We start from the raw sequence: 26,641 nt of genomic DNA on the forward strand, positions 1-26,641 counted from the left end.
CCCTCTGTGCCAAGAGTGTGCAGATGGTGGTGCACTGGCATTGGGAAGCTTAGACTCCAGCTAGCTGCTGTGTGACCCTGGCTGGGTCCTCTGACAACTCCAGGCCTCTGTTTCTCCATTGCTGTTTAGGAAAAATGCCTGTTTCACAGGTGAATTGTGAAGACTAAATGAAGTAATAAATGCTTTGGTAATAAGGAAGCCCAGAAGAGGCTACACAAATCAGAATAATTATCATGGACCCTGTACCCTTGGGAGGACCCTTCTGGCCTCATTATTTCATGATTCCAAGAAGTTTGCATCTCACTTCAACTGGCTTCATCATCTGCCATTGAATACGAACTGAATATAAATGCTAAATCACACTTAAACTTTCTAATTTGAAGAGCCCCAGGGGAAGAGAAAGGGTGAAAACCCCGAAAGACAGGAGCTGGCTAGGAATTCTGTTGCCCAATGGAGTTGGAAACTCCAGGGCTCTGTGCCAGCCAGCAAAGCATCTCCATGAAATGAGCTGGGTTTGGGGTGGAGGAGGAGGCAGAGGGCCAGAGTTCAGGGTCCTGCACAATAGCTCTTGGCTTCCAGCCTCTGCAGCAGGTGTTGGGAGGGCTCTGGAGGGAGGGAGGGAGGCTGGCGCCTCACAGATGCAAAATCTGGACTGGATTTGAGCCCATGAATACTGGGTTCCCTGCTTGGGATTAGGAGGTAAGAGATTCCTCACAAAGTTTTGCAGAAATGCTCTTAGCAGACCTGGATGGTGTGCCTACATTTAGGTCGGACAAGTGGTAGATGCTCATGTTGTGCCCCAGGAATGGCAAAAGCAGGTAAATTTTGGTTCCCTGCAGTGAGGCTGACCCACCAACCAGCAGGCAGGGTCTTTCCTCGAAAGAATTTCTTTCTCCAAAGAACCTGACAGCCTTCTGCCAGCTCTGTGCGAAGGGTCCTGGGCGGCCTGCCCTCTAGCTGTGCAGTGGTCATGTCTGGTGGTACCTCCTACTCCCCATGCCTCCCCCACTCTGTCCTCCCAGCTTCAGTGCCTGTGGCACTTCTCCCATGTCGAACACACCAAAATGATAGATCGGGGATTATCATTTATTCAACAGCAAGGACGTCTGCTTTCCCCGACTTGAACAAGTGCCTATAGATCTATCAACAATGCCTGGGCCTCCCCAGTGCCACAAACCACCCCGTCTTCCTCGTGGTGCAGGTCAGCTGTGACTGCTGGAATGAGCCACATCAGGATAGTCCCAGGTTTCCTCTGTTCCCTCAACTCCTTAACTCTTCAGAGAGTCCTCGCTACCTACCAGGGCACTCGTCTCTCGGCTACTCTGCCCCAAGAGCTCATGGAGAACAAGATTTTTGCTGTTTATACCCAGAGGTTTCTTTGCATCTGGTCATTCTCTTCTCCACCAGACCCTCCTGCAGCGCTCTCCCGCCTGCAAGCAGCAGCCCGGTATCGGGCATGAGGAGATGGGGGAAGCTGCAGCTCCTGGGTCCCCACGGAGGCCTCTTTAACGGAGGCCAAGGGCTGAGGAGCCTCTGAGGGGGTGGGGGGATTTGAAGCCTTCCTGTCTCTTCTGTATGCCTTGCTCTTGCAAGTGTGTTATTGTCTCCAAGGCTATTTATCTCTGTTAGGGCTGTTGCCATAAATAGTATGATAAAAAAGAGCCATTTCAGTGAGTCAATGAGATAAAGGCTCTAGTCAAGAGCTCACTTTAGAGCTATCTTAAGGATTCACTTAAACCTCAATAATTCTTTTCTTTGACAGCATTCATATTTAGATCCATTATGTGCCTGAAAAGGAAGAGGGGAGGAGTTTGGGGGGAGTTAGGGTGCGAATCACTGCTTGATTGTGGAATCGCTAGTGTCCCTATGGCTATTTGATTTGGATACCCTGGCACCAGCCATGGAGCGGGTTTCCATGTGGCAAGGCAGGCAGCAACCTGAAGCTCCCGAGTGCTGGTGTCACCTGCCCACCTGCCACTGTGGGCAGGAGGAGCCTAGAGCCCGAGATGAAGATGTTGGGAGAAACAGCCAAACAAGTTTTCTGACAGGCAGCCCTGGCTGCAGCGCCTTGTCTGTCTCTCTGTCTCAAGGCATTATTTCGTGACACAAATATTTATTTAAAATATACCATGTGACAGGTAGAATATCCCAATGAATAAAACATGGCCACTGCCTTCAAATAGCCATTAATCCACCCACAAGATCATCTGCACACTGTCCCACACTGCCAAGACCCTCTCCTATTTTCTTAAAAATTTCTCTGGAGGAGAATGAGAATATGAATCATTATCAGCATCATTAATATTAATAATATAAGGGGTAACACTGTCATGGCACCTACTATGTGCCAGGCCATTTTCTAAGCACTAACTGCTTACACCAACCCTGTGAAATAGGTATTATCATCATCCTCATCCTTTTTTTTTTATCTGAGATAAGGTCTCACTGTGTCACCCAGGTGAGAGTGCAGTGGTGCAATCACAGCTGACTACAGCCTCAACCTCCTGTGCTCAAGCAACCTTCCCATCTCAGCCTCTTGAGTAGCTGAGACTACAGGCCTGTGCCACCACACCCAGCTAATTTTTTTTTTTTTTTTTAGAATGAGGTTCCACTATGTTGCCCAGGCTGGTCTTGAACTCATAGGCTCAAGCAATCCTCCTCACTTTAACCTCCCAAAGTGCTGGGATTACACATGTGAGCCACAGTGCCTGGCCAATCCTTATTTTTTTTACAGTTGAGGAAACTGAGGCAGAGAGAGATTAAGTAGCTTGTCCAAGGGGTCACAGCTAGTAGGTAACAGGTCTGGGGTTGGAACCCGGGCTCTTTGGCCCCAAAGTTCATTTGCTTTTCCGTGGCTGTACAGCTTTTCAGGTCCTGCAGGCTGCCCTCACTCTTTGGTCTCAGCATCCCACAGTGCTGTAAAGAGTCATTCTAGGGCCGGCTGCAGTGGCTCACACCTGTAATCTCAGCACTTTGGGAGGCCGAGGAGGGTGGATCACGAGGTCAGGAGTTCAAGATCATCCTGGCCAAGATGGTGAAACCCCGTCTCTACTAAAAATACAAAAATTAGCTGGGCATGGTGGCGTGCACCTGTAATTCCAAGTACTAGGGACACTGAGGCAGGAGAATTGCCTGAACCTGGGAGGCGGAGGTTGCAGTTAGCTGAGATCCTGCCACTGCACTCCAGCCTGGGCAACAGAGCAAGACTCTGTCTCAAAAAAAAAAAAAAATCATTCTGAGGCAGGAAAACAAGGTCTGGAGGCAGGGAACATAAGGCTGATTCACACTTCAGCTCTGACGCAAAATGTCCTCTCCATAGACGTACACTGGCTGTAAATGACTTTGTAACTTTCCTTCATCCTTTTCATTTACATAAGACATACTCCAAGTAGAGGGTATTTAAACTCCCCAAAACTCTGTAACAGGGCCTTTGAGCCCCTATGCTCAGGCCCACTCCCACACCGTGGAGTGGACTTTCATTTTCAATAAATCCCTTCATTCCTTCCTTGCTTTGTTTGTGTGTTTCGTCCAATTCTTTGTTCAAGGTGTCAAGAACCTGAACACCCTCCACTGTTAACAATTGTTTACGTCAAAACTGCATCTCTTATGTTGGGGATTAATCCTCTTCCCTCTCGGTCTGTTCCTAACTGCAACAGAGACTGTCTGGGAGTCACCAAAGCCCTCTGGACTACAGTAAAAGTCTTCTTGAGAAGATAGGACACAAGCCTCAGGGCAGCAAACCCCCATCCTGCCCAGGGGACAATGGAGCCAAACAGATGGGTCCCAGAGGCCTGACCTCTTGTGAATCTGTGTTTATGGCAGGTGCTCCCGCAGGGACAAATGCCAACAGGCCTGGGAACCCAATCGATTTGCTGCCAGCATCAGCCAGTGTGTGAGCCTCGCAGTGCATCCCAGCAGCATCTCAGTATCTGAGCACAGTCGGTTGGTAAGTAACTCATCCAGGGGCATGGGGAGAGGGAGCACAGTGCATGCACCTGTGTGGGTGTGCTCCATTCACGCTTGCACAAGTATCTGTAAATTGATCAGACTTTAAATCCAGTAAGGAGACTTTATGTTTATAGCAAATGTATGGCAATGCCTATTGTAAAGGACATAGTCATTCTCCAGTTTCCCTGCAAATTCATTACCCATTGATCTATTTGGTAAATCTAGATTTTGCGTTTAGTAACAACCGTCTGCAACATAATGCAATCCAATACCAAATAACACATTCTTTAGTATCTGCTGTATTTACAATTCTCCACTTGCTGCACTCTTAAAGAAATCTGCAAGTTGTGTGTGTGTGTGTGTGTGTGTGTGTGTGTGAGACAGAGAGAGAGAGAGGCAGAAAGAGAGAGGAAAGAATAAGAGCAAGAAAGTGACTGCCTCAATTCGAAGTCAGTGTATGCTTAAAGAGAATATTAAAGAGAATAAAATAGCCCTTAACTATCTGTCAAGGTACAACCCAAAATATTTGATGTCCTCAGGCCCTGCATTATTATTTCATTCTGAAGGTTTTATGAGCATTCACAAATGTTAATTAGTTAATGAACCTTCCAAGATTTCAGTTCATTCATCCCCACCAGGAGCTTTTGGCTCCAAGGGAGCTGAGGAAACAAACAGGGGAGTTTGTACCTAAGTCTCTTGGCCCCATGGAAACGAAACTGGGGCAGAGATTCAGCAGCAGACAAATGTATGGAAAGGCTAGGTGAGGCCCACTGAGACTGAGAAACCCACGGCAAATAAACAGCACTGGGTGTTGATAGGAAGACAGAGGGAAACCTACAGGCTGGGTGCAGTGGCTCTCACCTATAATCCTAGCGCTTTGGGAGGCTGAGGTGGGAGGGTTGCTTGAGCCCAGGAGCTCAAGACCAGCCTGGAGAACATAGTGAGACCCTGACCTTACTAACAATTAAAAAAATAAAACAAAGGGAAACCTACCTACACCATCATGGTCCTCAACTTGGAGGCCACCGAGATGTCATCACCATGAACCCTGTGGGCACACCTCATGGGCAAAAGAAGCCAGTCACCTTTCTTACCTGCTCAGATACCACTTAGATGCTGTATTGTGGTAATTTGAGTACAAACTCATTTAAAAGTGCAATGGATTTAGAGCAGCATTTTGCCATTGAATATTTTGTCATCAGCAGATTCCTCGGAGAGTCTGTGATAATTTTTACTATTAAAAGGAGGATCTTCAAATTCATAAAAGCTGAAAACCACTGGCCTAGATGATTGGAACCCATAGGTAATAGCAGATGTCAAGCAGTTGGTGGCCACTTCTCTGATCCCCTGAGCTCGTTATGAACCTACTGGTCCATTCCAAGGGAGCTGCTAGAGAACAGAGAGCCCACATGGAACAGAGAAGCAGAAACTCTAGGGAACCCGCAACCTTTAGAAGCAGCCTCTTAATGAATGACAGCCAGGGTGAGGAGCTAGCTATCTTCCGCCAACCTAGTGAGCTCCTGGTAAACCTCCAGGTTGGTGATATTTACTCCCATGAGCCATGCACCACTAAGGCCTTGTTTGTGAAGGGCTTGGTTCATGACTTGCTTTCAAGTTTGCGTGGTGCCTTGCAATTAGTTTTCATGTCAAAATGAACAGAGACTTAGATGGATTTTGGTACCTTTCCCTCTAGCACCCCCACCCGTAGGGCTTTCTGATGCTAGAGAAGATGGAAAAATTAATTAATAATATGATTAATAAAAACCATTGGCCCTGCACACATTGAATAATTAAGGACTGTAACTTCAGTGTTCAAAGCTGGAAGACCACCTAGACCAACATCCTTCTTTTATAGATGAGGTCAGGGGAGATCAGTGAGCAAAGTGGGTCATAGCAGGGCTGGGCCTGGAGCCCAGGTCTCCTGAGGTCTGTCTTTGGCATCATCTCTTTGCTCCTCCCACAGCTCAGCCTGGTAGTGAGTGATGCTCCTGATCTATCTGCGGGTATCGCTTGTGCCTTTGGGAACCTGACAGAGGTGGAGGGGCAGGTGTCAGGGAGCCAGGTCATCTGCATCTCACCTGGGCCCAAGGATGTCCCTGTCATCCCACTGGATCAAGGTAAGAAGTATCTGCCATGAGAGCCACAAATGAGGGGCTTCTCTATACTGAGGAAGCTGGGGTCACAAGAACCAGGCACACAGTCTTCTTATACAAGATACTAATATTGGCTTAGACAACTTGTTTAAGTTTGAATGCAAACTGTCATGCCCCAAAGTGAATTTCAGGAAGGAAAACCCTTGCTCTGCTTTAAGTTAAGGCTACGCAGAACACAGCATCTTTCCAGAAAGCCCGTCCTTCCCAGGAATGGAGTGGCTTCCCTCAGTAGTTTTTTTAGTGGATCTCTCCACAGAACTGGGGGCTCAGACCTAATATTTCTGAAATCCTTTCAGTAATGGAACATGGCTGACCAACGTAAGGGGCTCCATGGAATTCTTCTTCTTCCTCCCTGCAGGCAAAGGAAGTCTGGGTCTGAGGGGTGGGCTGGTATTTACCCAAAGAGAGTCCCTTGGGAGGAGAAGAGACGATTCAGGCAGGTTCCACATAGTATCTGCATCCTAAGAGAGCCCTGTGGTGGCTTCATGGCTTACATTTTATTTTTGTGGCTGTCCACCGGGTCCCCACATTGTTACCCAACCCCGTCCTTTTTTGTTTGTTTTTCCAGACTGGTTTGGGCTGGAGCTACAGCTGAGGTCCAAGGAGACAGGGAAGATATTTGTCAGCACCGAGTTCAAGTTTTACAACTGCAGTGCCCACCAACTGTAAGTCCTTATTAGAAAGGGTCTTGCTTTGGGTCTGGATGTGGGTCTGGGGTTTCTCCCCCTTGATGCTAAGCTCCTTTAGGACAGGAACCATGTTGTAGTCACCTCACAGTTTCCCCATGGGGCCTGACACTTTGTTTGGACAGAATACTATACATAAATATTACCATATTAAACCAAATGGTATTTACTCTCTATAGTCTCTGAATCCTTGGACGCCACCCCAACACAACTAACCCCCAACTCTCAGGCCATGATAGTAAAAAGAGAGTCATAGAACAGGAACCGTAAAAAAAATTCTTCATTTTCCATCAGTTGGTGGTGACTTTGAAGGTAGAGGCTGACAGTGAGTAGAGTCACCCACAACCTGATGAAGAGGGATTCTGAGATAGGGACTCGGCTATGCACACAGTCACCCACAGAGGAGGAGCAGGGAAGGGGGAAAGTAGCCTCTCTCAGCACATGATAAAAAGACCTCGATGGGGAGGTAGAGCGGAGGCCTTCACTCCATCATTTTTTAAATACATCCTTCAAAATTTTTCAGAGGAAGGGAAACCAGACAGGCCAAACCACAGCCTTCAGTGTGGCTTGACTTTAGTTCTACTGACCTCACCAGCCATTCCAGCAGCTGAATGTCTGCCAATTGGTGCCCACACGCTATAAGACTCCACAACTGTGTGAGAAGCTGGGAACATTTCACAAGGAAAAAGCAGAAATGGAGGGAGTGAAACCCCTATTTAGTTTCTGCTGATCCTCTCTGGTAGAGAAACTGAGACCCTTTCCACAGAAGCTGGGAACTCATACACCATTTGGTTTAGAAAGAAGGAAGCACAGGCCTCTGTAATAGAGCCACATAAGGGTCATAGGACCAAAAACCCTGGACATTCAGCAAGGGGAAAGGTCAATGAACAGCTCCATATCAGAGGAGGCAGTGATTCGCAATGTTTACGGACTCATCTTTCCTATTGCCCAGGGCAGGAACCACTTGGGATCCACATCATAGTCAGGACTTCAGGGGTATCCAGTCTGTAGGGTCCAAGCTTTGGGCATGATGGACTCAGCAATCAAGATGGGGAGAGGGTCTGTTTGCAGCTAAACCCTAAAGGAATCTTTAGTCATTAGAAGAGGCAAATAAGCTAGTCCTCCTTATTCTCCATTTTTCTGAATTTGATTTTCATAATTAGAATAATCTTCTGGAGTTCTTTGGTCTCTACATTAGTCAAGGAAGGAGCCCCATTGGGACAAATAAATAGATGTACTGAGAAAGACAGAACAAGTTATTAAAAAGGCCTGGCAGGAACCAGGGAGGCCAGAAAGGGACTGAAGCGGAAATAGACAAAGTTGCCCTCTAACCACTGCATTTGAATCCCAGCAAACCCTGCTTTGGGAATGGCAAGCATCTTGGCAACAGAACCTCTTACCTCCTTCTCAAACTCCAACATGGTGGTGATGGAATCTATTATTTGTGAGAGCAATCTTATCTCCATGGCAACCCAGTATGATGTCACCACTTTCAAATATGTATTGCTATGGCAACACAGATGCTGTCACAGGCAGCAAGTTTTAACAGAAAAAAAAAAAGCAGGTTTCCTTGACAGCAAAGATTCCATTTTAATGCCAAACACTGTCTCTCTTGCCCTTCTTTACTGGAATTCAGTTAAAATTCATGGAATCAAGCACAGTCCCCTCCTTTCAATAATTTACTTTAATAAAAGTAAACTGGACCCACAGAAAGATTAGTGCTACAATAAAGGTCACAAAGATAGCCAGTGGAAGAGCCACATGTAGCTAGAGCCCCAATAACCATCCTCCCGAGGCCTTTGATCCATTTTCATTATTTATTTGCTGAATCGTAAGATGTTACCAAGAACCAGCCTATCTGAGAGTACATGAGATAGCATGAAGCTCAGAAGCTAAAAAAGTCTGGGCAATGGAGAATGGGATAAAAATGCTCTGCATGGGAAGATGAAGTGTAAATGGGCTAACAAACCTAACATACTATGGCCTGTGAGCCGGTGACCCCTGGATCAAGCCCCAACCACCTAAATGTAATCAGAGCCCCACCAGGTGGCGCCAGACTGCAGACCTGGTCCTGTCCATTCCAGATTGGCCTAGTTGTGAAAGACTAGAGTAGGGGGACTGCAAGGAGGAGCAAGACTAACCCCACCTGCAAAACTCATTTCCATTACAATGACCTGATCACACACAGAGAGCCAAAAGAATATACACAGTCTCCAGGTGAAACTGGAAGTAAAGAAGTGCTCACCCTGGCAAGAAAACCACATACCACACACATATCCTATTGTTCCGTGCCTGGGGGAGTGGGACAGAGTTACCACTTAATACTGTTAGCTCCCCCAAGCCCAATAACACAGATGATATGAACCAATCGTTAACACTCAAATGTTGTTTAAGAGGTTGAAATAATAGGTAATTTAAGCACTTGACAATAATACTCACATTTAGCATGGCACTTTTCAAAATCATTTTCTATACATTATCTCATTTGACACCAAACAGCCCTGTGGCACAGTCAGGAATGTTTTATTACAGGCAGATGAAGATACTCCAACTCAGAGGGTGAAGTGACTTACTCAGTGTGACCCCAGTGTCAGCGGCAGAGGCAAGTCTATAATCAGATCTGCCTAATTCCTTTCCCTGTGCTCTGTCGGCTACCCTGTCTTTACAAACAGTGAAATATTGGGAAATGTTTAGCCACCAGCATTCAGAAGAAAACCTAGTTTGCAGCATTGCCAAATTCTGTGGCGCAACTATTTCCACCATGGCCGATTTCAAACTACTACCATGATGTCTACCAGCTTGCAAAATTCCTGAAAATGTGAATAAAAAGTTCTCATGAGCTTATACAAGCACACCCCTGCTTTGTAAAAGTTATACTATACTATTATCTGGTCTCATTTTCTTTCCAATTTTCTGTTCCCACGAATATGATGGATGGAGAATCCACAATTCTCGAGGCTAAAGGATGGCCCACCAGTCTTCCCTCCTGAGAATGAGACTAGGATTTAAACACAGGTTAACAGACTTCTATCATGACACATGCCACCTTCCCTCTTTGTTCTCTTCTTTGCCTCTCACCATCTCTGTCCTTGCAGGTGCCTGTCCTGTGTCAACAGCGCCTTCCGCTGCCACTGGTGCAAGTACCGCAACCTCTGCACTCATGACCCTACAACCTGCTCCTTCCAGGAGGGCCGGATCAATATTTCAGAGGTAAGAAGGGCTCACCCTAACATGGCAGTGTTCCCAGTGAGTCTGAGTGGCCCCTCCCTCCTTAGATGGTCAGTCCAATGGCTTGGCCATTTTCTTGCCCTGGTCCATCTTGGCCATCTTGCCAGAAATTCTACATGCTAGAAAGCCTGTTGTTATAAAGCTGAAAAAAGTAGCAGCAAATGACCCCAGAGGCAGAGGCTATATCTACTAGACTCCTAAGACTCTATGCATTCAAAAGCGCAAAGGTAACTGGGGGTTGAGACTGAAAGCTTAGAGGAAACATATTCAACCAAACAGACTCCCTGGTCTAGAAGAGTGTAGTGAATGGCGTTTATTCTTTGAGTCTAGCCCTTTGCTTGGCTGCAGACATAGTCTAGTTCAATAGAACATTCACTCCCAACCATTCTTTCATGCCAACTTCTCTTCCAACTCTAAAATTCAGTGATTCTTTGACTCTGATGTATAACTGGGTGGGTGGCCTTGTAGAAAGTGAGAAAAATTCAGCTAGTGAAAAGAACCAGGCATTGCTAAAAGTCCTGTTTTATTATAGTCGAAGCTCCGTCCCTAAAGCCTGACACACCTTTGTGAGCAACACAGTGAAATCAAATTTCTTATCTTTCTAATGGATACTCCATTCAATGATTATTCACTGATGTCAACTTTCTTACATATTCATAGCATGTCTCAGGACAGTGAAGCCTGGTTGCTCAGTCTCCCTTTCTTGTGTCAAATGCTTTTCGTACCCCAGGGTGGCTAGTTGGGTTTGAACCACTATAGAGACCTTACGTAGTCGCCCAAATGCATGTGTGCATATACGCATATTCCTCTCTTACTCTATATTTTAGAAAATCCAAAAATGGTAATAAGTGAAAATGTAGCATTTTTATATACTACTGTAGTCTTTCTTTCTTTCTTTCTTTTTTTTTTTTTGATTCGAATTCTCACTGTGTCGCCAGGCTGGAGTGCAATGGCATGGTCTCAGCTCACTGCAATCACTGCCTCCCGGGTTCAAGCGATTCTCCTGCCTCAGCCACCTGAGTAGCTGGGACTACAGGGGCACACCACCATGCCCAGCAAATTTTTGTATTTTTAGTAGAGACAGGGTTTTACCATGTTGGCCAGGATGGTCTCGATCTCTTGACCTCATGATCCACCTGCCTTGGCCTCTGAAAGTGTTGGGGTTACAGGTGTGAGCCACCGCACCCGGCCTACTATAGCCTTTCTATACACATCTTCCTCTTGCACTAGACTACAAGCTCCTTGAAGGCAAGGACTACATCTTATCTTTAAATCTTCAGTGTCTTATTTAGCAAATGTTTGTAGAATGCATACATGCATGAAAGAATGGATGAACCAATGACATCTCTATTTGAATCCCATTGATGGCAATTGTGTCAATTTGTCTAAGATTTCAAGTCTCGTGTCTTCTAATCTTGATAGCAGTGCTGGTTGCTTCCATGGCTAAGCATAAGAAAATAGACTCTGAAATGTTTCTCAAACACATACCCCCTCGAACTCTTCTTCATTTATGAAACAACAGGTGTTATGTTCAGTCAGAAAAATGGAATTTGCCTGTCTCGAAAGGGAAAAACATAGGCGCCACAGGTGGCTTTTCAAACAGACCCATCCACGGGTGCCTCAGCATGACGAAACTAGGCATCTAGTGCCCTGAGAACCTTTCAGAAAAGCATTTTCCTCTAGCCAGTTGGTATGCTTTGATGCAGCTGCCCTAAAAACCGTACACCAGCCTTCCTGGACACTGGAGATTAATTCTAGCCCTGGAATTCTGCAAGGGTGTGAAACTGCTCTCACTCAGAGAAAAGGGCAGAACTGCAGGGAGGGGTGGGAGTGGGCACCACAGCTTGGGAGCCAATGGAAGAAGGGCTTAGAGGGGCAGACCTAGCCAGGAACAGCAGTGCCACCATGGGAGGCCTGCGCAGGGGTGAAGTCTGGGCAGTGAGAGTGTGAGACACAGTCTCAGAAACTAACCTTGACATGGACCACTTTGAAAGTTCCTTAATAAAATAGATTGAGGTGGCCCCCAGGATACAGAGAGATTGGGTGAAGTACAAATCTAGACAAGAAAGAGCAGCTGCTCCACTTTCTCCTGAGGCTGCCCGCCTCAGGCCAAGAGAAACCCAAAGCCAAGCCTGAAAGCGACCTGCAGCTGGAGCAAGGGCACGAGAGTGTCACTCAAAGCAAGATAAATAAACTCTGCTGGGGTGTGTGTGGAGGCCAGAGAGCTGAGCCCCTGCAGGCTAATTGGAAGCAGGCCCGGCCTTCCTCACACCATTCAGAAGTCACTGAAATACAGCTCCCTGTCAGCCATGGATGAGAGATTCAACATTCCAGGGCTGGGCCAAGAGAAACTGTTGCCTCCCTGCAACTCAGGATTAAATTAATAACAAAAGGGACCTGCGGGCAAACTCAGAGACTCCCCACCTCCTTTTGTTTCATTTTCTCTCCTTGATGTCTGTGTCTTAGGGTTGGGGAAGAGCAGTCCCCTTTGTCTCCCTTCATCTCCCCATTGCCCTGAGTAGGAATGGTGGATGGCTGCTCTCTCTCTTATGCTCCCGTGCATTGGTCCCTGGCATGGCCCCAGGAATTGACTGTCCGGAGGGCTGTGAGGGAAGCCCAGACTCCATCCAGCTCCCAACTTTGCTCAGGAAAGGAAACAGGATGCAGATTCTCAGCGAGGTTGCCAGGGCCACTTCCGGGGCTTCCTAAAATACTGCTTTAGCTCTTAACCACAACCGGCCACATGTTCCTTTTCAGCAAACAGCAGCCAGGCCCCACTCTTTTCTGTCCAAAGTTCTGCTTTAGGAGAACCCTATCCCTGAAAATTTGAGGAACAGCAAAGATGCACGTGCCCAACTTGGGTAGGGTGTCCCTTATTCTTTCAGGCATCCCAGCTGAGCGATGTAGTTTGCGGAACTAGAATCCCCTAGATTTCCAGCTAACTGGAAATCCCTTAGCTGTCTCTTTAGGGGTTCCTAGAATATCTCTTTTAGAATTCCAGTAAGCCTCCCTTCCCAACTTTGAATCAAAATTTTATGTCTGTCTGCTTCCTAGAAACAATATATAACGGATTAGCTCCATTGATTAATATAGCAACATTAATGTATCACACATTTATAATTTCTTCACATGTGCCAGAAGTTCTCAAAGTGTGCTTAGGGAACAGCATCAGTATCATCTGGGAACTCATAGAAATTCAAAATCTTGGGACACATCCCAGATGAGGCTAAAGATTGAGAACCACTGACATTTGGAATTTCAATGGATTCTCACAACAGCCCTGCAATTTCATGTAATTTATATTTGACATCTGTAGTAGCCAGAAAGCTAAAAATGTCGGGATTTTGCCCAAGGCTACAGAGAACTCAGGCATCCAAAAAAGCTGAGTACGGTATGCTTTCTACAGAAAATCAGGGCCTGTGAGCTTGTTTGTTTCCATGGTCACAGCCACACTTGCTGGCCTGACTTCAACCTGGTCCTTCGCTATTGGTCATTAGGGTTCAGGCTATGGACGGGCCAGCACAAATCCATCTCCACAGATGGAGAAACTGCCCATAGAAGATGGGTCAGTGGTGCCATTTCCAGATAAAAAGACAGCCAGCATGTGAGGTAAATCTGCCCACATCTTTCCAGAAGCCTGATGGACCAATTCCATCCTTAGGCTTGACAATGAAGAACAGCTGTGCTAGAGCAAATGCAAGTCAAAAATAAAAATATTAATACTTATTATATATGCAGCATATATATATAATTTAACCTTAAGTACTCTATGAAGTGGATATTATAGATGAATAGACTGAGGCTTAAATAAGTTAAACAGCTTTCCTATGATCATCAAATAAATGCAGAAATTAGGATTCAGAGACAATTTTTCAAACTTGAATAAGTTAAAGTCCACTGATTCTGCATTCACACACACACGCGCGCGCACACACACACACACAACGAATAGACAGTAATATTAACAATTGTTAATCCAGCATATTACCACTTACAACACACATTGATATTCCTCCTTCACGCAATCTAGGTTTGTCAGATATTATTGGCACCATTTTATAGATGAGGAAACTGACTTTCAATTAAACCATCTGTGAAGCTCTCTTAAGGTAATGAGTCAGACCTTTCCAGCGCTCAGAGCCCAGCAGATCTCTGACGGGGCCCCCCCAAATCTCTTCCTCCCTGGGCCAGATCAGGCTGTGACATGGTGTTAGCAAGCGGGTGTGTACGGGAAGATGTATGGCTTTCAGCTTTTAAAGCTCATCTCCCTCCATAGCTAAACCAGGCCTAGTGAGATGTAGATACATAAATATCTCCTTTATGCCCTGTCCCAGGGGAAAGATAGAACCAAATAAATCCGATTAGCTTCCCAGGATGCTGGCTGCTCTCTCTTTGAAGTCCAGTGGGTGAAGATAATGCCATTTCCACATGGGAGAAGTTGCCTCAGAAGGCTAAAGGGTCCCCAGCACAGAAAGCTGGCAGAACACAGCTAAACAGGTGGGCAGTGTGAGCCCAAGACTAGTAGGGCTCCTACACCAAGGTCCCTGCTCTCCCTGCACCTGTTTCCTCTTCCCCAGCCTACCTCCACCCCTGGGATATTCCCACAAGTTTAAGTCTTGGTTTAAACTAAGATTGCTGCTGAGGAGGCGATTCTGGCTCCAGTTGGCCTAGAGACAGAGGAGAACGAAGATGACCCAAAGATATCACTCAGAAGGCTGTGAGGATCCGAGGTAGCAATCAGTATTTTAAGAATGTGAACAACAGTCTTAACATTCTGCAGGAAAAGCATCTTAGGATGATTTGCTTTCTTGTTCATAAGACAGGTACTATATGTGTATGTACACATGTGTGTGCTTGTGTGTGTGTATACCCACAGAAGCAAACAGGTTGGAAGGGGCCTTATTGTATCTAATTAAACCCTTCACCATCCTCAAGCCCCACAGATACTGAAGTTTCAACAACTTGGCTATTTTATGGGATGCCAGTCTCCTCCACCCACTTTCAGCCCTTACCACTGCAATTTCCACCCAAGATTCACAGATCTTTCATGAATATACTCACCAGAATCATCTCACAACCCGAAAGCCCTGTATCTACCCATTTCTCAAGATGAAGAAAGTGTACCTGGGGCACCAACCACTTCTTTCCTTTGCCTTAGAGAATAGAAGGGAAAAAGTCCTATTCTGCCTGACCTGAGAGTAATCACCAAATAAAGAAACAAAGCGTAAGACTTTCTTTTTCTACGAGGGCAATCTTGGGGCCTAGCTCAGCATTTGGGAAGACCCTAATTGTTATCCTTAAATTTCATTCTAAAAAATCTGAAACAGCAGACCATGGGAAATGTCCTAAAATTCTAGAATCCCTAAAAAAAAAAAAAAAACTCATATAATAGTACTCATAAAGTCTACTCATGATTCTCCAGCCTCCAGGCTGGACTGGACTTAGCCAAGCCGAAAAGATGAAAGTGTGTGTGTGTGTTACATATAGGTAACATTTGTGTTATATATAGGTATTACACATAACATCTATATAAAAGTATACATTTTTTTGGTCCAAGTTAAAAGGATTCAACAATCTTTTTTTTACTAACCCCAGACATCATACTTCCAAAAGCACATCTTTAAGATCCTGCTACTGAAATCTGAATTTGTTGTCTAAGCTCATTAGAGATGAAAAACAACTGCTCATCATTTACAATTCATCAGCTGGTTTGGAGTAAGAAAATTTCTCTCTCTCTCTTACTCTCTCTCTGTCTCTCTCTCTCTCTCTCTCTCACACACACACACACACACGGAGAGAGAGAGAGAGAGAGAGAGACCATTATACCTCAGCCTTATTTCTAACTTAAATTCTAACATTAGATTTGATGGAGATTTTTTAGCTGCTAACAGGAAGTGTTATCTCCTTTTCCATGAGATGCCTGGGCTTCCCTAAAGTGGTGCTCATCTTTTTTTTTTTTTTGGCTATAAATATATGAAAGAGTCTGTCAAGAGTGCCTGCAGGGAATGAAAGTAAAAGTGCAGTAAAGAGCAAGTTTATGAGTTGGCAGCTTGAGTGACTGGCTCCTAAACAGGGACCCATCTGTTCTGGGATTGCCTTATGATTCTCTCTCGTGGAGGCCCTGCCTGCCTGGAGTCCTCACATGCAGGTGGCCAGCTGACAAAGGATGACACCAGTAAGCCTGCAGGTGTGTCCAGACCCTCTTAGGTAGGTTTCTGTGCAGAATTTCCCCCGGATCGAGTTCTTCATAAATTGTCCTTAGTAAATGCAGACATGCCACTTTAGAAATCACGTGACTCCAAAACCTATGACTATTTCCAACTCCGGCTTTGGAGAACCGAATGCCTTCTCAAGTCTCTTCAAGTCCAGAAGGCAGGCTTTACCTCATCTCTAAAGAATCTACAAAGTTGGAGCTTAAAAAAAAGATTTTTTCACAGGTCGCTTTATATTATTTTCCATTTACCCTCCCACAAGCAATGACCAAGCGTCCATTACATGTCGAGCACTGGCAGAAAGATTGGGGAGATGGCGGTGAGTAAGATGCAGCCTAATCCTCAAGAAGCTCACAGCCCCAGTGAGGAAAGCAAATCAAGAAATTGTAATTCTGTGGGTCAAAAGCAATCATGGGTGAATATTCATAACCCATCCTGAAGCCATTGCGGGGACAGGGTCAGGGACGGCCTTGCAGAGAAGAAACTGGGCCGAGTTCGAAGGCTGATTAAGCGGTAATCAATTATTCATTCTCAGAGAAGGTGATGATTAAAAAAACAAAAAAGTAAAAGAAGAGGTAATCAACTGAAAGAGGGGTTGAAGTCAGGCAGCAGCAGGAGGAAGACAGGCAGGAGTGAGTGTTTCTGATAGATGGAAAAGCATGTTCAAAGGGCCAGAGGCAGATCCTGTAAGGGAGACGGAATCTCAGAGTTAACCGTACATTCAGTATGGCTGGACTATTATGTGCAAGAACCACAGAGTTCAGAGGGAGGTAGGCAGGGGCTAGATGCTGAATGGCTTGCAAGTGGGGCCCAGAGAAAAGAGGCAACAGCCTGAGCCACACCGTGACAAGAGGCGGCCACAAGAGATTCCCTGTGTGAGGCTGTGCCGGCATTGCACAAGGCTTCTTAATTATTGCATTTGCCATTAGGAGGACAATATTTTTGTCATTGAACACGTCCTACACCTTGTAGGAAGTCCAGCAATCTTAGCCCCTGGCATCAATACCAGTAACACTCTCTGCAGGCCCTGTAGCAGCATCAGCCCCCAGACATTCCCAGAAGTTCCCCCTAAGAACGACTGCCCAGGAGAAGGGGACAGAGAAAGGGAAGCCTTCTGTGAGAATTTCGCTAGTGATTCTCCGTGGACGTGGTTCCCACATCATCACTGCCAGGGGCTACTGGGCTCATCTTCCCGAGGAGAGAAGGAGAAAGAGGAGATTGGCACAGTGGGGTGGCCCTTTGACCTCTGGTGGAGAATCAGCATCTAGTCACGGAACTCCAGAAAATCAGTCTGTCTTTCTCACTGTCTCTCTCTCATGGTCCTTCCCAAAGCCCCTCCCTACCAAGACTTTCTTTTTGGTTTTGTTTTCCAAAACAACATGGCATCCACGCAGGGCCTGGTAATGAAATGAGATTTAAAAAAAGAAAGAAAAAAAAAAAAACCAGAGCAAGTGTTTAGAGTATTGCTGGGAGGGCTTGATCCACCTCCTGGAAAGCCCAGCTCAGTCGGTGCTGGGAAGCTGAAGCTGCTGATAACGGACGCCCCAGGCATTGGACAATGCAAGGGGCCGAGTATCTGGAGCCGGGAAACGAGATGAAACCCAGAGGTAGGGGTGCCAGGTTGGGGACAGGGACACGTGGAGGCTCTTTTATCCAGTGTCTCAGGAGGTAAAATCCACAGCCTGCCACACTGTGCTTGAAAATTAATTCCTGCATTGTAACACACACAGCAGATACAGGACAACTTGTGGGATGGGGATGACAATATCAAAGCCCAGGAGCTAAGAGCAATTCCATTTTCCCTGCCCACTCCATGGGCCTTACATGAGGTGATGTTCTGCTCTTGGGCAGCCCGCCTGATACAAGAGGGGCCTGCCTGGCCCAGGCATGTAGTACAGCATGAACAGGGGACCGATGGAGCCTCTTCGTGTGTTCCCCCAGGACTGTCCCCAGCTGGTGCCCACGGAGGAGATCTTGATTCCAGTCGGGGAGGTAAAGCCAATCACCCTGAAGGCGCGAAACCTGCCCCAGCCACAGTCCGGCCAGCGAGGCTACGAGTGTGTCCTCAACATACAAGGGACCATCCACCGGGTCCCCGCCCTGCGCTTCAACAGCTCCAGCGTTCAGTGCCAGAACAGCTCGGTAAGAGAACTCAGGCTGGGCCCTGCCTGGAGGAGGGCTTCCTCTCACACTCGTGCTGGGGCCTCAGTGTGGCCAGCCCTGGCTTCCAGAGCCTTCAAGGTTCACAGGGTAAGCCCACATCCCCAGGGTTGCAGGAGCCAGCCAGCACCCTAGCCGCTGAGCCAGAGCAGAGCAGGTGACTGGTGCCAGAGGAGACAGTTTCATGAGGACCCTCATGGCAGACACTGAGATCTTTGTGCCCTTTCTGAAGTTGACTTTTTAAATTTTAATTTTTTTTATTTTTAATTTTTGTGGGTACACAATAGGTGTATGCATTTATGGGCTACATGAGATGTTTGATACAGGCGTGCATTGTCAAATAATCACATCATGGACCTTTCTGAAGTTGAAAGAGCACCTCTTTTTGTCTTCAGTGAAACTCGAGCCAGAGCAAGTCAACTCCACCCCACACCCCATTCCTATCCCTGTTCAGGGAGTGAATCACCAGGAGAGTACTCCACAGGCGAAAGCTGGAGAAGAGAGGAACAGGAAGTGCGATGGGAAGAGGGGAGGTGGGAGGAGGGGGAAGGAGGAAGCAGTGAATTTCAAGAGCAGCAAGGGTTAAACCAATCCTGAATGGTAGACAGAGAGCATGAGGTGTTTAATTATAATACTAACCCCAAGAAGATCTTTTTGTCTGCCAGCTCCCTGTCTCCCACTGTGGGGGGTCAGCTGGAGATGCGGGAGGGGAGGAAGTGACAAAGGTGTTGAGGGAAGCTAATTCGCCTGGGAGAGATAAAGGGAATCTGGGCCTCTTATCAGGGAGCTGTCAGATTCCCAGGTCACAGGCGCTTGATAGAATTTGTAATCAGCAGAAGGCCGCCAAGCGCAAGGGGAAGGCAGATGAGAAAGAAACGGGACACAACAAAGGGAGGCAGGGGCAGGGGAGGGCGGGAGCAGAAGGCTGACAGTGACATGCCCTTCAGAGCTGAAGAGTGGGGGATCGGGGAGATGCCCCGAGGTCTCCTTCACAGGGTGCCAGGACTGGCCACCCAGGGGTGTTATTTCTGAAGTGTGTGAAGGGCATACATGTCTTCTGTGGGATCAGCACAAGAGAGAAAGTCATAAACTCCTGGCCACAGCTAGAGGACTTTAGTGGTAGGGCTGATGAGATGTGTGCCCAGAAAGCTGTGGGCGCTTCTCCCTAGTGGACCGTTGGCTAAAATAAGGCTCGTGTGGAAATAGAGGGCCACCGCAGGGGTTGGCCGGGTGACTGCTTGATGAGACTCTCGGCCTTACAAGAGTAGTAAGAGGACATTACCTCTGCCTCCGGAGACATATGGACTTTCTATGGAGACACGTGAGAAGAGGCACAGCAGATCCAGTGCAAGACAGAAAGTGGCAACACCAGGGGACGGACAGTTTGGGACAGGTCTGCAGGGTTGTCGGAGAGGACTCCTGGGGAAAGTAGAGCTGAGCTGGGCTGGAAGAATATAGTGGGCTAAAAGGTTGGAGGTTGTAAGGAGAGGGTTGCATTCCTTATGAGACAGGAACTCAACAAAGACAGAGACGGGCTTAAGAAGATGTGTTTGGAGAACAGTAGATTCAAAGCTTTCCACAGGAGAGTTGTGGAGGAGAAGGCTGGAGGAGTCGGTTTGCATTTGATTATGCGGGGCACGGAATGCCAACCTAGGAGGCTTGGGTGGGATTCTATTGGCATTAGTGACTGGGATCCAGGGAAAGGGCATCATGGGAATAATCTGAGCGGCACGCAGGGTTTCCCTGCATCCCTGACCCCTGTGATAGAGAGTCGCGTGAGCCCCGTGCCTCTGCCCGTCTCCCTACAGTACCAGTATGATGGCATGGACATCAGCAACCTGGCCGTGGATTTCGCCGTGGTGTGGAATGGCAATTTCATCATTGACAACCCTCAGGACCTGAAAGGTAAGCGGCTACTTCCAGGTAGAAGTTTGATCTTTTCACAACCCGGGAAAGACTGGGGCCGGAGGGATCAGAGCCAGCCAGCTGCTGTGCCATGAATAATACACTCCCTCTGTCAGCGGAACCTTTCAGAGGATCCTAAAGCAACATTTGGAGCCATCAAAGGAGTCCTGTTGGGAGCCCTGTTTTATTACAACCAGACCATCCGCCGGGCGGCTGCCGGCCCATCCACGTTATTCTTTGGCTCATGCAGGCTTTGAAGTGTCTGTGGAACCTGACCTAGGAGAACAGCAGGCAGGAACGTCCGGCCAGTTTCCCTGGAAATGGAGATATTGTTTCCAGTCAGGCTCTTGTTCCCCTGTCCTTGGCCCTGGTCATGATCACTGCACAAAGAAGGTTTATAAGGCTGCCCTCCTGTTCCTGAGGTGGGCGGGAGAGAGCCGCATGCAGAGTCCAGCTCACATCTGGAGCAAAGAAGTTCAGGAAGGAGATCTGGCTGAAGAAGGAGGGGTGCTCCATGATACTGACCCTTATTCATCGTCCTATAAACCCATGTCGAGCTCCTCCCATGTGCCAGTTAGGCCCGACCCTCAGTGCAGCAAATACCAAGATTCCACCCTGCTCTCAAGAATGATAAAAGTGACTCCAATATGATGAGCACTCATGATGGGTAGGCACTCACTAAGTAATTTATTAGAAATTATTTTCCTTAAGCATCACAATAACTCTGAGAGGTATGTACTATTATTATTCTCATTTTTTAGATGAGGAAACTGAGACCCAAAGAGATTAAGAAATGGGTCAAGAGTCAGATAGTAAGAGCTGGGATTGGAAGCAAGACAGTCTAATTTCAGAGCTTGCAAACTGAGCCACATCACTGTGAGGATCTGCTGCTTAGGCCACTGTGGGATTTAAACTCCTTCCCCTCTGGAATACATTCCTATCCCCCACCCTTCTCCTACCCTCAGCCCCATGTCTCACCACATTTCAAGTAGCTAGGGTTGTCACAAGCCTCTGCTTCCACCTGAGGAGTCAGCCAATGGAGATGGGGTAGTCGGCAAGGCCATAGCAGGGGCTGCAAGTTTTTCAGCATCTTTAGGGCTGTAGCTCCCTGTCCCAAATGCTGCCATTAAAATCAAGGCTACTTAGACTGGGAGAAAGGAACTGAGCCGGGAGGATTATTTTTTTCTATTTCTCCTCATACCCAGGCCAAACTTTCTCACTGTTAAGACATAGGAGACACTTTCCCTGCTGGGAATCTGGGCTCAGATCCCAGAGGTTGCCTTAGCACCTGGAGCTTAGAGAGCAGCCACATCCAAGCTGTTGCATCAGAAACTCTGCTTGTGACTCTCACAATGTTGAAGAAGCTCTGAGAGTGCACAGACAGTGTTGTCTTCACATTCGTATCGCCTCCACCCGCCAGCCTGAGTGTCACTGCAGGCTGCGCATTGGGCTGGATGGAGAGGACCACACTGTTTAAAAACTTAGGTTCTAGAATCCAGCAAAGCGGGGTTCACCTGCTGGCTCTTTCACTTACAGCTGTGTGAACTCAGATGAATGGCTGTTCCCCTTTACATGAGCTCATGGGTATGGACCATGTGGTACATATTTATAGATGCTCAGTGTGTACTCATTCATTTTAAGATTCCCATTTCCTTTCCTCTACCTTACAAAGCGATAAGCATGAGGGTATTTAAATATAGGCCCTGCAGCTGGGACTAAAGGATACTGGACACAGCAGAGGAACAGGATGAAGACCTATGGGAAGAATGTTAAAATTACACTTTCCCTGGGGCATGTATCTCACCTCCAGCAATGGCATACCACCTGGTCCTGAAAGCTTATATGTGCTTGTCCAAAAGAGTGGAAAAATGAGTTTTACGTGTTTTGCTTTTGGAGAATTCTACTTTTAACTCGAAATCTCAGCAGGCAAGGAGCTAAGACCAGGTTCCTGAACCTGAAGCACAGTTCCACTAATTCGCTGGTTATACTAGCACTTATAAGTCAGCAGGAGACAAAAGCAAAGACAAAGGGTTTGCACACTCCAAATGTTACCATTTAAGTAGCCAGTTTGCCTTCTCTGGGGACATATTCTCAATTCATAAGGGCTGTGAACAGACTGTGTCACCCTCTTTTTTTTTTTTTTTTTTTTTTTAATCAGCAATTCTTCCCCCACTGCTAACCACCTGGCCTTTCCTTAACCCCAAGCTGACTCCTCTCTCAAACCCATGCAATTTCCAGTTTGCCAGACAAGACTCCTCTCTTCTCAAGACCTACCATTTAGCAGCTTAGCAAGTGGGAGTTTGAAGATTCCAGTTTGGGTCACTAATCTTACTAAGCTCTAAGAGTCATTATCTCTCTCTGAGCCTCATTTTTCCTTCAATGGAGGAAAGCAGCCCTTACTTCCTGCATGAGGACCATATGTGAGAGTGTGAGAGTAAGAGAAAAGGCAGCATAAGAATATAGCACAAGTTCAAAGAAAAGATAATAAACATGTATAGGGCATCAGATATGTTACAGGCACTGTGCTAAACACTTAATATGCAGTATCTTATTCCAACCTCACAAAAAACAATGATTATCTTCATGTTAGAGATTAGGTAAGTGAGGTTCAAGGAAGTGAAATCCTTTGTCACATTGCTAGGAAGTAGTGAAGCCGCAATTAAAGCCCTAATCTGATTCAATCTAGAGCCAGAATTCTTAAATAATATTATGCTTCCTAGTGCCCTTAAGTGACTGGTAAGAGGCTCAATTTATTAATTCCCCATCAGTCATTCTTGCAATGATAATGATGATCAGTGGTGTTATCCATGGTGAGGAAGAGTTTCTATCACACCTGCAAGAGTAGGGCATATTGTGAGCAGTCCTTTCTGGTTTCATCTGTGACCACCTGCTCTCTTTGCAGTCCATCTCTACAAGTGTGCAGCCCAGCGGGAGAGCTGCGGCCTCTGCCTCAAGGCCGACCGGAAGTTTGAGTGTGGCTGGTGCAGCGGCGAGCGCAGGTGCACCCTCCACCAGCACTGTACCAGCCCCTCCAGCCCCTGGCTCGACTGGTCCAGCCACAATGTCAAGTGCTCCAACCCTCAAATCACCGAGGTAAGTCCTCCAAGTCCCTAGAGTAGGAAGGGGCAGCCAAGAGCTGACCCCAAGACAGTGGGAGAGGAGTGCAAATTGAGACTCTGTGGACAAATTCTTGGCGTAGAGTGAGTTTAATGTTGGGGGTGTAGGAAACCTCTTATGTGTGTCTCGACGGCCTCTGTCTAGGTATAAGAGGTAAGCGTATGGAAGCGCATCCTCATGCCTGCGCATGAATGTACAAGTGCATTGGTGTGCACGTGCACACGACAAGGGAGGCAGAGCCAGCCCAGTCTGCCTGCCAGGCTGGCTGAGCCAAGTGAGGAGGAGAAATTGGCTCCATGGTGGGTGAACATTTCAGAAAACAGGTTTAGCTTTTCTCAGCAGAAATGTGATTTCAGGAGCCGCAATTAGCTCGGAGTTGCAAAGCTGAGAACGGAAGAGGAGAGTAAAGGCAAGCACTGCATTAGCCACCGTGCCATTTCCCAGGATTTACTCCCTGTCCCAATTTTTTCATGCATTTTAATGGAAAGAAAAGGAAGTTAATTATCCTGGGGAAAAAATGATGTTTCCAAAATAGCAAATTTCAAAGGAAGATGAATAGATAATGTGGATGAAAATGCAATTGCTTGGGTTTCAGATGGCCTGGGAGAGGAGTCGCTGTATTTAACTCTGGTTGTGTTCTGTGCTCCCTTTTCACTGCTCCCTAGTCTATAACTGTCACTCATACTTTGAAACTAACTGCACCTTCCTGATGGTGACTAGGAATAAAGGCCCAGGCAGGTACCCGGTGGTCTGCGTGTTTAAGAAAGGAGGAAGGGGCTGCTCCTTTTCTGCCTCTTCCCTGAGCTGCTGCACCATTCTTTTCCCTGCTTCGTTTTCCCTGCTGGCCAGGGAAAGCAACTCTTGTCCTCACCTATATCACAGAATATTGGGAAACTTCTAGAACATCTCTATGATCGTATCAAAACCACAGATCAGTTTTAAAAGAAACCCTTAAGATGGAATGGGTGCTGCTAACCTACAGATAGGTTATTTGAAGAGGTAGAAATTATTTATTTAATGTATGTAAATTACATTTAATCCTCACAACAACTATGGGAAATAAATATTCTCACCCCCATTGTACAGATGAAGAAAATGAGGCTCAGAGAAATTGAGTGACATGCTCAAGTTTATACAGCTGATAAGTGGCAGAGCCAGTATTTGAACTCATATTTAATTATAAAACCATTTTTAAATTCTTCACAATATTCCCAAGTACATTAAAGAAGAAGAGGTGCTTCCCCTTTCTTAACCTTTCCTGGACCAGATAGATGCAATCCATCCACAAGGCAGCATATCCCAGACAGTGCAGGGCTGTCGGTGGGAGAGTGCTTACTGCTTCCAGGCCCTCATTCATCCATGCAGAGAGGAGTTAGGAGAGCACACACACTGCCTTTCAAAGACAGAGCTACTTCAATCCCATTTTATTCTTGATTGTGACCAGGGATGGTGCCTCCTGACTTTCTCCTGTGTCTTTAGGTCTCTGGAAGAGAAAGTTTGCAGGGGCTGCTGGCGGTGCCCCAGCCTCTGCCCTCAGACAGCTAGCTTCCTGAGCTGCTCAGGGCTCCGTGCCGTCTCCCTGATTCGAGTGATTTCCGGCCACTGCTGGCCTGAGAACTTGCACTGTTCCGTAATTCTTGCTGCTGCAGTTGTCAGTCTCTACATCTGTGGGCACCCGTGGTGTGGGGGAGCTTAAATTAGGCAGAGACTTGCTTCCATCAGCACCACCCGCCTCTGCCAGCCCCAGCAGCTGCACCATCCACTCCCCGACTGGCTGGGACCCCTTTCCAGCCCCAAGGCAAGCTTCTCACTGGGAAACCTCTGCCTCAGCTGCCCCTGCTCGCTGACTGGGGGCTGATGGGCTGCTCTGTTCACAGAGGACACCCAAGCTACACGAGGCTAATTAACCCCCTGAGGTAATTAGGCTGTAATTGATTTTCCCAGTGAACATATCAGCAGGCATCAGAGGCCCCAATCTCCTGCTGGTGCTTTTCAAGTCAAGGCTGTTGAGAAAGGAAGGAGCATCTTTGGAGAGAGACAAATCCATGCTGTGTCCCAAGCCACTCGGGGCACCTCACTCTGAACAGGACATGGGGGAGGGAGCATCCAGGCCTGGAATGTTGTATTCATGATTATCTGGAATATTTTCTTTCATTTCTTTATTTTCATTTCGATATTTTTTCCTTTTCATTTTCTCCTACCCCCACCCCATCCTCCTTTCCTTGTAAAAGTCATTGTCTCTTTCTTTAACTTTTCATTCTTGAAATAATTTTAGACTTATAAAAAGGTACAAAAATAGTACAAAGAACTTTCATATACCCTTCACCCATATTTCCAAAGTTAACATCTTACATAACCACAGTATAATTATCAAAATCAGGAAATTAGCATGGATACAATAATATCATCTAATATACATGCCTTATTAACATTCTGCCAATTGTCCCACCGATGTCCTTTTTCTGGTCTAGGATCCAATCCAGGATCCCATGTGACATTCTATTGTCATATCTCCTTTGTCCTTTAATCCTCAGTCCTTTTTTGTCTTTTATGACCTTCATACTGTTGAGAAGCACAGGCTAGTTATTTTGTAGAATGTCCCTCAATTTGGATTTGTCTAATGTTTCCTCATGATCAAATTCAGGTTATGTATTTCTTTGGCAAGAAGTACCAAAAATTACCTGTACGGGACCTATCAAAAGGGCACCTGAGGCAACTCAAAGGGGATCTCAGAGGCCGAATCTGGGCAATTTGAGCAAGAACATAAGAAATGATAGCTGTGGATTTCACCAATAGAATAAGAATCCGTGGTTCTTCCTGATAAAAAGAAACAAACAACTGAATAAATAATGGGGGGACAGCTACGATGGCTCATGCCTGTAATCCCAGTTCTTTGGGAGGCAGAAGCTGAGAGGACTGCTTGAAGCCAGGAGTTCAAGAGCAGCCAGGGCAACACAGCAGAATCCTGATCTCTAAAAAATAATAATAATAATTTTAAATTTTGCAGGATGTGGTGGTGCATACCTGTAGTGCTAGCTACTCGGGAGACTAGGGTGGGAGGATCACTTGATTCCAGAAGTCTGAGGCTAGAGTGAACTATGGTCATGCCATTGCACTCCAGCCTGGGCAACAGAGAGAAACCCTGTCTCTTTTTTAACTTTTTTTTTTTTTTTTTGAGACAGGGCCTCACTCTGTTACCCAGGCTGGAGTGCAGTGGTACAATCGACTCACT

At 46.6% G+C, this 26,641-nt stretch overlaps 1 protein-coding gene across 2 annotated transcripts in view; it reads left to right on the forward strand.

Annotated features, from left to right (window-relative positions):
* PLXNA2 (plexin A2) overlaps positions 1 to 26,641 on the forward strand; it is a 196,485-nt gene that overhangs the window by 115,482 nt on the left and 54,362 nt on the right. The window contains exons 5-12 of one of the 2 annotated variants that reach the window (XM_011975840.1): positions 3,823 to 3,946; positions 5,912 to 6,065; positions 6,538 to 6,557; positions 6,687 to 6,766; positions 9,883 to 9,997; positions 18,169 to 18,369; positions 20,196 to 20,292; positions 23,195 to 23,385. In XM_011975840.1, coding sequence (XP_011831230.1) covers positions 3,823 to 3,946; positions 5,912 to 6,065; positions 6,538 to 6,557; positions 6,687 to 6,766; positions 9,883 to 9,997; positions 18,169 to 18,369; positions 20,196 to 20,292; positions 23,195 to 23,385 — 982 coding nt within the window. Of the gene's footprint in view, positions 1 to 3,822; positions 3,947 to 5,911; positions 6,066 to 6,537; positions 6,558 to 6,669; positions 6,767 to 9,882; positions 9,998 to 18,168; positions 18,370 to 20,195; positions 20,293 to 23,194; positions 23,386 to 26,641 lie in introns of both variants that reach the window. The other variant, XM_011975841.1, reaches the window with a different exon arrangement.

The sequence above is a fragment of the Mandrillus leucophaeus genome, unplaced genomic scaffold, assembly GCF_000951045.1.
Source record: "Mandrillus leucophaeus isolate KB7577 unplaced genomic scaffold, Mleu.le_1.0 Scaffold159, whole genome shotgun sequence".
Taxonomy (NCBI): Eukaryota; Metazoa; Chordata; class Mammalia; order Primates; family Cercopithecidae; genus Mandrillus; species Mandrillus leucophaeus.